This window comes from Merops nubicus, unplaced genomic scaffold (genome assembly GCF_000691845.1).
Source record: "Merops nubicus isolate BGI_N331 unplaced genomic scaffold, ASM69184v1 scaffold19060, whole genome shotgun sequence".
NCBI classification, from domain to species: Eukaryota; Metazoa; Chordata; class Aves; order Coraciiformes; family Meropidae; genus Merops; species Merops nubicus.
Window position 1 is genome coordinate 329 of NW_008581083.1, and position 14248 is coordinate 14576.

The 14248-nt window shown below is 52.1% G+C and overlaps 1 protein-coding gene across 2 annotated transcripts in view; it reads left to right on the forward strand.

The window, feature by feature from the left end:
- The first annotated feature begins 9817 nt into the window (after nt 1-9817).
- NOS1 (nitric oxide synthase 1 (neuronal)) overlaps nt 9818-14248 on the forward strand; it is a 38174-nt gene continuing 33743 nt past the window's right edge. For both annotated transcript variants that reach the window (XM_008948699.1, XM_008948705.1), the window contains exon 1: nt 9818-10545. In XM_008948699.1, coding sequence (XP_008946947.1) covers nt 9818-10545 — 728 coding nt within the window. The remainder of the gene's footprint in view (nt 10546-14248) is intronic.

Consider the following 14248-nt stretch of genomic DNA (forward strand, 5'->3'; position numbering starts at 1 on the left):
CTTGTCGCAGGGATCCCAGGAGATGAACTCTCCTTGCCCTGCCTGTGGTCTCACTCTCGGCTTGGTTTGCAGTAGAGGGTAGAAAGCCTTTGGTTTTTACCACCGAAGCAGAGGAGAAGAGCCCTCTGTACCCGCACATCTGGAACATCTGGTGCTGGGGTGGGTGTGCATCACCCCCTCCAGCTCCATCCTCTCTCGGCCTCAGCTCTGTGCTCCCTGAGCTCGCTGACTCCACAGCCCAGGTGCAGACATTTTCTTCCAACGCTTTCAAGTTCTGACTGTCAGGAGGAAATTCTGGCAGGGAACTTGACAATTAGCTGCCGAGTCCCCGAGGAGCTGATCCGCCTCTCACCGAAACGGAGGGGGAGCGTCTCCCCCCCTCCCAGGGGAGCAGAGGCTGTCTGGAGCGGGAGACGGGGGAGATCGCAGGGGGCACTTAAAATACCAGCTCCTCTTCACCGTCCCCAAACGCTGATGGCTCAGGCAGGAGGCAGAACAGGATCTACGGGGATGAGCACACGCAGGCTCATCCCTGGGGAGGCTTTTGGGGCAGGGGGCTGTTCAAATTAGCGCTCGCCCAGAGATTTCTACCCGTGCCTCTCGGCTGACTGTGCCTTTTCTGTCCAAGGGTGCAGGTGGGGAAGGCTTATTTGGAAGAATTTGGGTTTGCATCGTCAATATCTTCCTCCCTCTCTTTTCTTCTGGCTTTTATTAGCCAGAATATTTTCTTAACAATGCTACAAACTCCGACACATCCTCTCCGGTTTTAAAACGTGTGTGTGTGTGTTTGCAAACAAACTCCCCGTACCAAGTCTCTTCTTGGGCAGACATGGCTTTTGAGGGGCTGTTTCTCTGGTTTCTACCTGTGCTGGGAGAAGAGTCACCTTCCCTCTGAGAGCAGAGTGACAGGTCCTCGTGCCCTTTGAATTCCATGGACTCCCTCTCGCTGCGGCGAGTGCCGGAGAGGCCATTTTAGGCAGAGGGTTTTGGATTGGATCCTCACTTGCAAGCGGTGTGGTGTGTGTGCTGCTGGGGAGGGGCTGCTCTGTCCTCCCTCACCATCAGGGACATTTTGGCCCTCTCATTTATTTATTTTTTTTTTCCTTGTGTGTTTTGTGTTTTCCATTTCAGTAGCGTATCTGTACAGAGGCTTAGGAAATCTGCCAGATTGCCTAAATCAGTGCCTGAAAACAACTATTTATAGTAACTGATCAGTCACATGAGCTCGGCTCGCATAGATTAGCATTTACCTTTCCTGAGTAACGAGAATATTGTTTGATACTTGTTGATACCATCAATTTTCACTGAAGAATACAACCCCAATAGGAAGGGACTGGTTTTGAAAGGAGGCTCCAAACGAAGCTAAGATGCCTTTGCTTTACTCACACTGTTCTGATTGTGTCTGTGCATGAAATCAAATCTATACACACGATCTGATCTCTTGTAAGTCACCAAAAATAAACTCATTGTGTCCTGAAGAGGGAAGGAGCTGTAAGCTGTGGTCTGGCTGAAGCTCGGTGAAAATGTGTTTCCTTCCACCCGCTTGTTCCAAATTAACTCTGCAGTGGGTTGTGTGTGGTATCTGACCTGGCACACCCCAAATTGTCACCCTACCTGGCAGCTGTTGAGCAAGAAACACTGAGATGACACCAAGCAAGTGCTTGGGGTCTGGCTGTGGGCACGAGAAATACACTCTGGAAAGCTCGTATGCCATCAGTATGTTGGTTCTATATGCAGAGTGTGGAAACGTGCAAGTGCTTTGTGTGTGCATGCAGAACTGGAGGCATTTATGCTAAGACAACTCTTTTCATAGCCTCTCTTTTACATGACAATTCAGAAATGCTTAACGAGATTGTGCAATGCCCTTCCAGGGTATGCTTCTCTTAATCCCATTTTGCAGAGTCTTAGGCTTATGCTTTCAGACGTGGAGAAAACGTGCAGTCCTTCCTTGCCTCGAAAGTCAGGGAAGCTCAGTCTTTTCAGAGCAGGACCCAACCTTCATCCCCAGATGCCATCAAAATGGGCACATCCTTGGCAATATCAGTGGCCAGTCTTGGACAAGGGCGCTGGTCCTGCTGCAGTGAGGTTGGGCCCATGGCTCTGGTGTGCCAGCCTGTCCCACTGCAGCCTCTCCCTGTAATACCAGTATCACACAGCAGGTCCCAGGAAGCCAAAATCCTCTTCTCTGCTCGAGGGAAAAACTCCCTGTTTTTAGGACAGGGGCTGGGGCTGTTTCAGCCAAAGGCAGCATCACCAGCATGGGACAGTCCCCTCAGGGAAAAGCATAGGAAAAGGGAAAAGCAGTGTGGGCGGCAGGGCAGGGAGGGGATCCTGCCCCTCTGCCCCGCTCTGGGGAGACCCCCCTGCAGTGCTGGGGCAGCTCTGGAGTCCTCAGCACAGCAGAGCCAGGGACCTGCTGGAGTGGGGCCAGAGGAGCCCCAGCAATGCCCCGAGGGGGGAACCCCTCTGCTGGGAGCCCAGCAGGAGAGAGTTGGGCTGTGGCAGCCTGAGAGGAGAAGGCTCTGGGGAGACCTTCTGGTGGTCTTTCAGTACTTATAAGGGATGTACAGGAAAGATGGGAAAGACTCTTTATCAAGGAGTGTATTGATAGGACAAGGGGTGATGATTTTGAACTAAAAAGGAAGATTTAGATTAGATATTAGGAAGAAATTGTTGACACTGAGGGTGGTGAGACCCTGGCCCAGGTTGCCCAGAGAGGTGGTTGCTGCCCCATCCCTGGAACCATTCCAGGTGAGGTTGGCTGGGGCTCTGAGCAACCTGCTCTAGTTGGGGATGTCCCTGCTCCCTGCAGGGGTTTGGAATGAAAAGATCTTTAAGGTCCCTTCTAACCTGAAACATTCTCTGGTTCTATGGAAAGCCCCAGGAACCAATGAGAACTGGCGCTCATTTCCATTCCTCTCTCTCCTGTGCTCGTGGCTTCCTTGCCACAGTGCCCCATGCCCAGCCCCAGGCACAGGGATGCTGATGGTGCAGGGATGATATGTCTGATGCTGCTTCTAAGGAATGGCGTCGCCCTCACCAACAGCATCTTTAGCAAGAATTAGGCAGCAGAAAATTCCCCATTCCCCAACCCCTATCCAGACTGAGTTTGAGACAGAGCCCTCCATGGGTCAAGGAAGGGGTCCCAGGAGGCCCCCAGAGAACTTTGCTGCTGCCGTTGATACTATGGCAACAAGTGTTAAGGCAAAACCCTGAGCAAAGCACAGACAGAAGCTCAGGGGAACAAATTATCTTCCCTTTTTGCCTTGTGCAGACACTGAGGATGCCGGGGCAAAGGGGATGAGAGCTCTGCTTTGACTCCACAGGCTGGATTCATTGGTGGGGAACTGAACCTCTGATCCTCCTGCACCTTTTGATGTTTAAGAGAGGTGGTAGCGATGCTTGAGGGACAGAGAAAAATCCTGCAGGTTTTCACCAGGAGCTGGCTGGGGGAGACTCATGCCTCCAGACGGAGGAACCCAGGCTTGTGCCGTGAAGAGTCTGATGTATTCCCGAGGTTTTTAAATAGTGATGTGAGTCACTGCTTCTGAAAGTCGGGGACAATAAGGTTTATTACTATTTAGTGCCCTAATTGTGTTACTTCTCCCACTGGCTTCTTAGAGTAGGAAAATCAATGCTGCGCTAGAAGGATTTTGGGGAGTCAGCAGCAAAGGAGGGGATGAGAACGTGAGCTGCTGGAATGAGCTGGGAGGTTGTTCCTGGGCTGAGTGTGAGCCAAGAGCTCTGCCGCTGCCTTTATTGACGCTGGCTGGCGGCTCTGGAGCTATTACAGCTCCAGCCAACCTGCTGCGATTCTTAAATTCCCTTTTTCTTTTTTTTTTTTTTTTCTAAATGGAGCCACGGTTCCCTCTTGTGCTGCGGTTGGACTTTGAGACCATCCATCAAGTGGCATTTTTCTCATTTATTTCCTATCTCCCTATTTCGTCATTTAGGACAAAGTGGTGTTGTGTTAACACGGCTCCCATTTGTCAAACTGGAGTCGCTGGTGTAATTCCAGTCCTCTCGGCGAATTGATGGCGGTGAAATTTATGTTTTACAGATGGGCTGAGCCCTAATAAGAACATCAGTTTCAGTTGGGGTTAGCAGCAGAATTGACGGTTTTATCTAAACTCCGTTTCAGCCACACACCACAGGCGCCAAGAAAACATCGTACGGAACAGTAAAAGAGAAATGGCAGGCGTGCTACTGAAATCTGCTAAGCCTTGAACTCCAAATTAAAACAAAACCTTGTTTCTGTCATCTCTAAAAGAAGGGAATTTTGTCAACACAGTTGTCTTAGCAGCATTAAAACGCGTTGCCCGTGGTCTGCTCGGAGAGGTGGGTTCCTATCGGGTGGGGAGAAGGGGAAAGGGATGAGGGACCTTGTTAAATTACAGGAAAGTTTTGGTGTGGTTCTGCCTCCTCTAGTATTGCTGCTCTGTGATTAGGAGTGTGCAGGACGCTGGGCTGGATGGGACAGAATATTGTAGAGTATGAGTAGAATAGAATATTTCAGTTGGAAGGGACCTATTGAGGTGCAAGCACCGAGCGCTGCGCTGAGGTCACAACCACCCCCTGCAATGCTTCAGGCTTGGGGAAGAGTGGCTGGAAATCCATGAGCAAACATGTATTGTTTTGCTTTCCAGAGAACAACCCCTTGATTAGAGGCACTGAGCCATTGCGGGGAATGGACACATAGATTTATTTACCTCAGAAAGCAAGCATTTATTTTATTAACTGCTCTTTCACCAGCAATAGGCATGCTTTCAGTGCAGACACCTGTGCCCTGCTGATGTGGGGGAGGGAAGGGGGTCTCCAGAGCTGAGACCTAAGAACTTCATCCCTCTGGCAGCATCTTTCCTGAGCCTGCTCGTTCCCTGTGGCTGCACAGAGTGGTCCAGCAGCATCACCGGACACCAGGCCCTGGCACCAGCGTGTTGTACAGATGGCAAAGTGCCTCTTATTTAACTCACTCCCACGTGGAAATCAGGCTTATTGGGGTGAAGACAATATCGTGGCTCAGGTGAAATAGCCACTTCCCAGCCTCATGTGTTGGGGATGGGGAGGGAGAAGCAGAGCACGTTATTTGGCTGTGAAAGGAAAAGGGCTTGCTCCTTCCCGGGTGGATTTTGGCAAGGTTGGTGAGAGGTGGGTAATTAGAGCTAGCTGAGGGAACGTTGTCTATACATTGTCAGGATTAAAAGGCCATGTACACATATCTATGGTGCATCGATCTGAGCCCAGTGCAGAAGTGCTGGCATGAGGGAGCTGGCTGCCAGTGAATCACTTTAATGCTCCATTTTCAGACGCACAAGCACGCAGGTTTACAGTAAGTGTGCATATGTTGCATCCCATCGCTCCTTATCAGAGTCACTGAGGCTCTATGGGTCGTCAAAATTAAACGGGCATAAATCCATCAGCCCTGGGGTGCTTTGTGAACACTATAAATCCCACAAAAACCTAATTAAATAGGACAGTGATGTCCATTTAAAGCTGGCACGTAGAAATCTGAGCCAGTCTCGCAGCAAAGGACTGGGCATCGATTTGTGAGGGCAAGGGCAACCCAAGTGCCCATGTTGAAGGGCTGGTGTTGGGTACATCCCAGCTCTTCGTAGCCTGCAGCTCCTGGCTGGGAGACTTAAGAGATTGTGCTAAGCTCCTAAGATTGATTTCTCCTCCGCTTCGCTTTCTAAATCAAATCATCCAATTAACATATGTGCTGGAGTTTGTTGCTCGACGAGTTATCTGGTGCCTCTCAAAGCTTTTCCTTATTGCTTTTGGTAAGGCTGGTTTGTTAAGCTGCTTGTTTGCCTTTGTGGCTGCTGCCGTGGGGGAGCCTGTTCTGCTGCTCATCCCTACGCTGATTAAAGCCTCCAAACCAGCTATGTCAGCATGGATTGGTGTCATGACCAGAGCTAACACTTCTCCTAAAGCTTGTCTGGGGTGCTCTGAGTTTGCAGCTCTGCAGGGCTCTTGTGTGATTTGGGTTGGTTCTGTGCTTCAGAAAGGGGAGGGAAACTGAGGCAGGGAGTGGGATGACACTGTCCACGGGTGTTTATTCAAGCAGGGTGGCTGGGCAAGGTGCTGAGCCCAGCTCTGCCCATGGCAGCGACCATCTCCAGGCTGTCTTTCAGGGTTGAGATGTTTCCACCTCAGTCGCACTCAGCCCAGTGAAATCCTGCTCACCACGCCAGCCACCCTGATTTTCAGGAGTTAGACGTGACACCTCCAGTGGCTTTAAATGTATGACCTGGCAAACGTACTCCTGCTCTTGGGTTCATAAATCAGACTCTTAATGACGCTCGTGGGGAGAGCTGAACTCACTGGAGCTGAGCAGAGCTCAGCCACCCGTGCTGCAGGCAGCCGGCACCTCCCTGCCGCTTCTCACGGGGTTGGATGCTTCAGATTTCATCCAAAATGTGTCCTCTTTAAGAACAGACCCACAGATGTCCCAGGACACCCTGGAATCTGGGAAGCCTTCACCCATGCTGGGTGTCTAAGGAACTTCCCAGCACTCCCAAGTGTCTCCTGCTGCTGCCTTCTGCTCTGAACTTCTCCCTCCCATCTTCAGTCTAGGTTTGTGCAAGATTTTGTAGCTGGAAAATGGTTGGATTCACTGATCTTAAGGTTATTTTCCAACCTAAGTGATTCTATGATTCTGTGAAAATGCTTGTTCAACTCTTCCCCAAAGGAGTACAAGGGTCGAGAGCTTAGAGACAGGTTGCCCTCAGTCTGCCCCTCTGCTTCTGGCTTTTTTTCTGACCTTTCTTACTCTGGCAAGAAAAAGAAGAGACTTGAGTTTGAAGAAGGGAAAAAAATCATGGTCAGGTAAATAATGTTGTTCCTTGTCTTCCACCAGTCCCTAGCTGCCCATTGCTGAAGGAGGAGGAGATACTGGCCACTGGTCAGCCATGGGCAAGAGTGTGCAAGGTCTGGGAGCAAGTCACCCTTGTGTCCACAGGGGACATGCTGGTGATCATCCCCCATCTTGGAGAAAACCCACCTAGTCCCACCCCTCTGCAGGGAGCAGTGACATGTGCAGCTAGAGCAGGTTGCTCAGAGCCCTGGCCAACCTCACCTGGAATGGTTCCAGGGATGGGGCAGTGACCACCTTTCTGGGCAGCCTGGGCCACCCTCAGTGTAAAAAAGGTCTTCCTAATCATCTCCTGTGGCTGTTGAGCTGCTGGGGATGCCCAGTGGTGACAGGAACTCATTCTGGGCAGCCCCTGAGATGTCCCTGGCCTCACTGAGATGGACACGATGTGAACACAGACTTCACCAACTGTGAGGAGTTTGTGAGTGTTGGGTGACTAATCCAGAGCAAGTAACAGGGTTGTCCCCTCGAAGGGAAGGTGACAGTCCCACACTCATGAGGTACTTACAGAGCTTTCAAATTGAGTCCTGAGTGGATCGGTGGATTTCTGGGGGTGATGGTGACCTTGTTTGCAGGGGGAGGTGCTGAGCAATGCAGGGACTGTACTGGTGTGCTGCCAGGAGCGGGGCAAGGAAAAGACAAAGCCTGGACAGAGAGAAGGAAATGGCTCCTGTGGTTTGGCACCAGCATCAAAGAGGTTGTGAAAGATGGAGAAGACTCAGCTGGGGTCCTGCGGTGTCCAACACTGCTGGTGAAAGCAGGTTCTGGCTGGGAAGGGATGGAGGGGCTGGAGAGGAAGGACCTTCCCTGTAGAAGAAGACCTCTGCTTCCCTCCATCCTCCCCAAACATGTGACCTTCCCTCCCTAGGTGGCCTGAGGATCTGGAGATGTCCTGGTCTGCTGCCCCAAGCCCTGTGAGGTGGCACAACCCCTCATGGCTGGTGGGGGTCTTGCTCCAGTGACCTCTGTCCAGGGCCACTTGCACGCAGTCACCCAGCAATTAGGGCTTAAGTCTCCCAGGTTAATTAGCCCCTGAGGAGGTGACTCAGCACTGACCTTTAACCCTTTGTACGCTGCTGCTGCTCTGCAGGGAGAAGGGCAGCAGGGGTTAAATCCATCGGCTTGGGTTATCGGGCTCTAATTTCTTAATTCTTTACTCACCTGTAAAAAGCCAGTCTGAGGTGAGCAGCCTTCATCACATGAGGATTAAAATGCTCAAGTGAGTTAATGCCAGGGCTGGTGTCACTGCCCCGCTCCTCAGATCCCTGTTATTCCCAACGGGGTGCTGGAGGGAGCTCCTGGCAGAAGGAGGGGGAGGGTGTCAGGGTTTGATGTCTGAAGGTGCAAATGCTGCCCTGAGTGTGCTGCCTCTGGGAGACAGTGTGAAAACATCAGTGCCTCCAGCCTGAGGATCTAGTGCCCTCTGTTCTCCCCCCAAAATTCAGATTTAAAAGAGAAAAGAAGACAGCTGCATTTCAGCTTGCTGCTGAACATCAGGGCACGTTCCCAGAGAGCAATGTTCTTCAGAGCATCTGAGAAATGGGAGGGGAGCACAGGGAGGGTTTGGGAGCTGAAGTTCTCAAACGCAAGCGTAGGCATGTAAGAACCAGGGTCCCATCAGGAGTCAATGAGACGTGGCTCCCCAAGCCCCGCGAGGGCTGTAGGAAGTCAGGCCCAGCTGCACAAAGTTCCTCTGAGAGCTGGGTGAACTCATTGCATGTCCTCCTGGAGACAGTTTCTCCATCAGCTAAAGCAGGTGGTTTGGGGACTGTTCAGAACTGGGTGGCAGGGCTGGGCACGGGGGAGTGCTAACGTCGCCCCCCGCGGCCCCGTGCCAGGCTTGGAATACGGGGAGAGGAGAGGAGGAGCCGAGCCAGGCTGGGACTCTGATCCCTGCAGCCAGGCTTAGAAGCTTTTCCCATCACAAGAGCTTTGCTGTAGCCCCGGGTAAGGAGCTGAACGTTCTCTTCTGCTGCCTCATTTTGCTGGTGGCTGCTGCTCTGTCTCCTGGAGCACCGAAACCGTCTCAGTGTGACAGCACCTATGGAACGAGTTTCATCCTGGGCAGGGACACACGTCCCTTGTCTGGTCACCCCGATCCATCTCACCCATGAGGTTGTTGGATACTCTGGAAAACATGCAGGGACAAGATCCTTAGCCAGCAGAAGCTGAGCTCCATGTGCCTCTATCCATTTGCCCAGCTTGCACAGTTTTTGCTTGCACCCCGTGGGCAAAGCGAGGAGAATCTGAGTGAGGCTGCCCAGGAGCCCCCTCCCAGGGCTCCCCCCTGCTCCTTCCCGGCCCCCGCCGAACAGATGGTGCCGATTTTCACATGGGGGGTGGAGGAAACAAAGCCCAGAGCAATGGGAGGCTGCAGCCTGGCTCCCAAATGCAGCCCAGGGGATGGCATCTGTGGGGACAGGGTAAGGATGTGGGTGTCTGTGGCATGCCGAGCCCGATGCCGAACTGGCACTCACTCCTGCCTTCTCTCACTTTTCTTTCCCCTTTGCTTTTTTCCTTCCTTCCTTTCTAGATAAAGAAGCTCGCGGAGCATTTGCAGGGATGTCGGTGAAGCCAGCAGGCTGCCCCCCAGCCTCTGCCCGGCACAGGACCAGAGGCTGACTGGAAGCTGGCATGTTGCCCCCTCCAGCTCCTACTTGGCTGCCCACCCTGCTTGCCCTGCCCCTGGCCTCGCTTGCCACCGGTGACAACACCCTGCTTTCCCCAGGCTGCGTCTCGGAGGGAAGCAGCAGCAAGAATGCTGCAGAGAGCCAGCCAGCAGCCAAAGCCCAGCGGAGCTTTGCAGTGAGGCCGGTGGATTGAGAGCCCCAAAGAGTTGCCCCTTCCCCACCCCGGCGTGGAGAACCACCTCGGACGGCGAATTTCTCCGCGCTCAGTGGGTGTCGAGGTCCTGGCCCACAGGCTCGAAGAGGAGGGGCTGCCATGGAAGAGAATGTGTTCAGCGTGCAGCAGATCCAGCCCAACGTCATCTCGGTGAGGCTCTTCAAGCGCAAGGTGGGCGGCCTCGGCTTCCTGGTGAAGGAGCGCGTCAGCAAGCCGCCTGTCATCATCTCTGACCTGATCCGGGGAGGGGCCGCCGAGCAGAGCGGCCTCATCCAGGCTGGGGACATCATTTTAGCTGTCAATGGCAGGCCTCTGGTGGACATGAGCTATGAGACCGCGCTGGAGATCCTGAGAAGCATCGCCTCCGAGACTTACGTGGTCCTCATCCTGCGAGGCCCCGAGGGCTTCACCACTCACCTGGAAACCACTTTCACAGGTGACGGGACACCGAAAACCATCCGGGTCACCAGACCCCTCTGCCTGGCTCCGAAGGCGGTTGACTTGTCCAACCCGAGCCTGCACGGCAAAGAGCAGCAGCCACCAGCAGCCACCGGAACCATGGGCTCCCTGTGGACGAGGGAGCTCGGGAGGGAGGTGGAGCCGATGGTCCATGTGAACGGTGTTGTGACCAGCAGCAAAGGGCAGGACACTGGGAAGGGGAAGGAGGGTGCTTGTGGTCACCCTTGCCTCAACGGTGGCATGGAAGACAATGAACTGCTCAAAGAAATCGAGCCTGTCCTGGATCTCCTAAAGAGCAGCAGTAAGGACAGCGGTGGAGATGCGCCCTCCAAGGTAGAGACAAGAGATATAGAAGTCCAGGTGGACTGGTAGGTCCTTAAATACCTTTTTTTTTTTTTACATTTGGTGAAATGTGCTGGTTTTGGCTACTCAACGCGGCCAGTTTAGGTGTCTGTGAGCACCTCTCCAGAAATGGCTGCTGCAGCAGGAGGGAGAGGAAGGGATGCAAAACAAGGGGGAAATGGTTGATGAAGGGGAGGTAAAAGTAATGAAAAATTGGGAATAGATGGTGGAAGAATGGGGAAAAAGGTGGAAGAATGGGGAAAAAGGTGGAAGAATGGGAAAAAGATGTAAGCATGGGGAACTGGGAAGACAGCAGGAGCAATGTCTCATGCCAAGCTGAGCTATATGATGTGGCTGGACTGGGATTTGTTTCTGTTCCATGTCCTTGATCTCATTTGTTTGAAGTTTGAACAAAACCCTGTGCCTCAGTTTCCCCACCTGGCAAATAAGACTCATGGTGTGGTCTGTCCTTGCTGTGCTGTTTTAGGGCTCCCCCCTTGAACTCTGTTATTAACAGCCCCAGGTAGGAGAAGGAAGGTCAGACCAGCAGAGCCCAGTGCTTCCCAGGAAAAACCAGTTTCAGAACCTTCTGTGCTTTTGGCTTTCCTGTCTTTGGGGAGGGGGAGAGGGGAGCCCCAGTCCAGCTCCAGCTGAAGCCAAAGGGACCCCTGTGCAAGGGCGGTGGGACTTGCTTTGTGTCGTCCTGTCTTCTGGGAAGGGGGGGAATGTTCCCTGCTGGGAGCTCGGTGATGGCCATCCCTTGTTGAAACACAACCACAGAGCTGCCTGCTCGTCCCTCTGCTCTTCTAGAGCCAGCTAATCCTTTCAATATGCATGCACACGCATAGCAGGGAGGGGGACATATGGATGCCTGTCCCACGGCTTCTTGAGGAGGGTGAAATCCCATCATGAGGGTGGAACAGCTTCATTCCTGATATTTGCTTCTGCCAGGGACCATGTAGTGTTGCCCCTCTGCTCTCCCTCATCATTTCTCTGCAATGTAGATGGGCACTCTGGCACCGAAGCAGCTCCCCGTGGCCCTTCATGCTTTGCAAAAAAAATGTTGTTAGTAGCTGGTTTGCTTATTTTTTTTTTTGTCTCACTGACTCTCTCGCCTCCTGGCCATCTATTAGCAATGATAGGTTGTGTTTTCCTGGTGCCTCTCCCCAAGCCCCCGAACACATTTTAGCACATGGAGTGCTGTAGCAGGTTGTGGCTGCCCTTGCTTAGCTGCTGAAGCCAGGAGGATTTTTCAGGAGCATTCTCTGGAGCTGGTGGTCTCGGTTCAGAGACAGAGGGATCTGTAATTTCCACTTCCCTTGCTGCCCCTGCGGCCTTTTGGAGGGGAAAAAAAATGGTACTCTTAAAAAAAATATGACTAGAAACAATGAGAAAGGAAAAGCAGAGCTGTGGAGGAGCAGGTTCCCTGCCTGGCCCAGTGGCAGAGCCCAGGCTGAGCTCCCAGTTCCTCCCATCACAACCCAACACCCACGTTGTGTGTTTTCCATCTTTCTATTATTATTATTATTTTCGGTTGTTTTCGCACCGTCGTTTCTGCTTTCCCCAATTCTGTGTTTTCTGTGGAGGACACGGTTACCCAAAGACCATTAGGGTGGTCACACTGAGTCAGAGGGAGACAAATCTGCTCAGCTCGGTGCCAGCAGCGGGTGGCAGACATCTGGGGAGGAGAGGTGGGACAGGGCATGCTCAGGGACATCCTGTCCTGCCACAGGTGCCCTCAGGTCTCAGCACCTCTGGCTGCTTTCAGAACCCCTTGGTTTTGGTCCCTGCTGTGCAGTAGGAGGCAATTTAACTCCTTGAGCCTGAGACTCTCTCTGGAAGGTTTAGAGCTACCTGCCTGGGCTGCATGTCCTTTAATCCAACATAAACCCATCCCTGGGGGAACCCGGTTTAAGCAATCAAAGAATTGAGACCTTGAAAGGGTTGTGCTTGACTACAGGTCCAACAAAATGTGCAGGGGTGCTTAAAAATCCCTTCTGCCTGTCTGTTTTCACTCAGACTGCTGTGGGGTAGCTGGGGGTCACAGTCCCTGAAGGACACAACCCCAAACATTAATACAAGGTACAGTTGCACCCTTCAGACCATGTTCCCTACTGTCCCCCATCCCATCCCAACAGCTGCAGGGTCTCCAAGGAAATTCTGCTTCAGCTGCGGGGAGAGAGGAAAACTATGTTGTTTTTTTTTTTTTTTCTTTGAGGAGTCTCTTCTACTTGGAGAGAGAGATTAAACCAAAACACTTTGGATTCACTTAAACTGAAGGACCTTGAAGGCACAAGAATATTAGTGAAGCGGGTACTTCAGCACAACTCCACTTGCTTTATCTTTCAATACCCTTTAAAAAAAAAAAAAAAAATCTATATACCATGGGACTGAAGATCCACTTTTTGATCAAAATTAGTCTTCACTCTTCTGCTTGATGAAAAGCTGTAACCTTGCTCTTGTGGTAGGACTCTGTCTGAACGAGAAGACTTGGGCTTGAGCAGACAAGTGGGGAAGGAGATATACTGCAGGGAAAACTTGAGACCTGCTCTGCAGGGTAAAGGGCATTTCTCAGCCACCTCTCCTCCCACTCCTCTGGCTGGGCTGGAGATGATTCATCTCCTCGGCTTGGTCTCAGACAGAGCTGGCGCATCGTGAAGGTCTTCTACAGTGAGAGTTTTCTTGGTCTATAGGTGAAGCAAAGAAAGGTCAGGGAGCAATGGGGAGCAGATAACTGGGGAGATGGTGTTGGTCGATGCCAAAGAAATGCCAAAACAAAATAAGCAGGCCTGATCAGATTGATGCAGCTCATGCTGTAGGTTGTGACTTCTCAAGGCTGGAGGGGCAGCAAGCAAAGCTGGTGTTAGTCAAAACAGGAACAGAGCTCTGCCCAGACACCAGGAGGGTGCAAAACCTCGCTCAAGGTTGAGCTTGACACCTACAGCTTGGACAACTTGACCATTCATCCAGTTAGAGATGCTGCTCTTGGGCCCCACCCGGATCTGTCTCCGTCTTTGCCTGGCGCTGACCTTCACAGCCTGCAGGTTTTTGTCAAAGCTGGTCCAGCTCGTGGAGCTGTGACAGCTTTCCTAGGGCAGCAAGGAACGGTGTGAGACTGAGGTTATTCACAAGGAGCCAAATGCTTCTTGTTCAAGAAGGGCTTTGCCAAAAGCAATTCAATTTACACTTGACGCTTTCGGCTCCCAGCCCGTGTCTCTCTCCAAGGAAGGTTTTCCTTCCGTGTCTTCCAAGAAAAAGTAGAAATTGTGAAATTTGCATTTGGGGGGGTCAAATCAGTTCGTCTCCATCCCCTGCCCCCGTGGTCTGTGCTCCCTGGGAGAGCTGTCCCTGCAGTAGCCTGGCTTTGGGTTCCTCCTGATTTCCAGCTGCAAGGTGCCCTGGGTCCGTGGTGTGTGCTGTGACCATGGCTCAATGTCTGCTGCTTGGCTCAAGCCATCTGCAATGAAGTCAATCATAAAACAACAGAGCATGGACGTGGGGCTCAAGGTATGATGAGAGCTGGCATTTCTGCCACAAGGCTCACCGTGGGCTAGAAAACAAAAATAGAGTTTGATTCACTCACTGCCAACTAACCTAGGTCTGATTTTCCCTCTGAGCTCTAGGGAGATTGTCATGTCCCATCTTCCCTTCTTCTCCCCCTGCTTCGAGTTGCCAGCATGTATTTTTCTTCTCAGGTCTATTCCATAGCATGAACATGATGGACACATG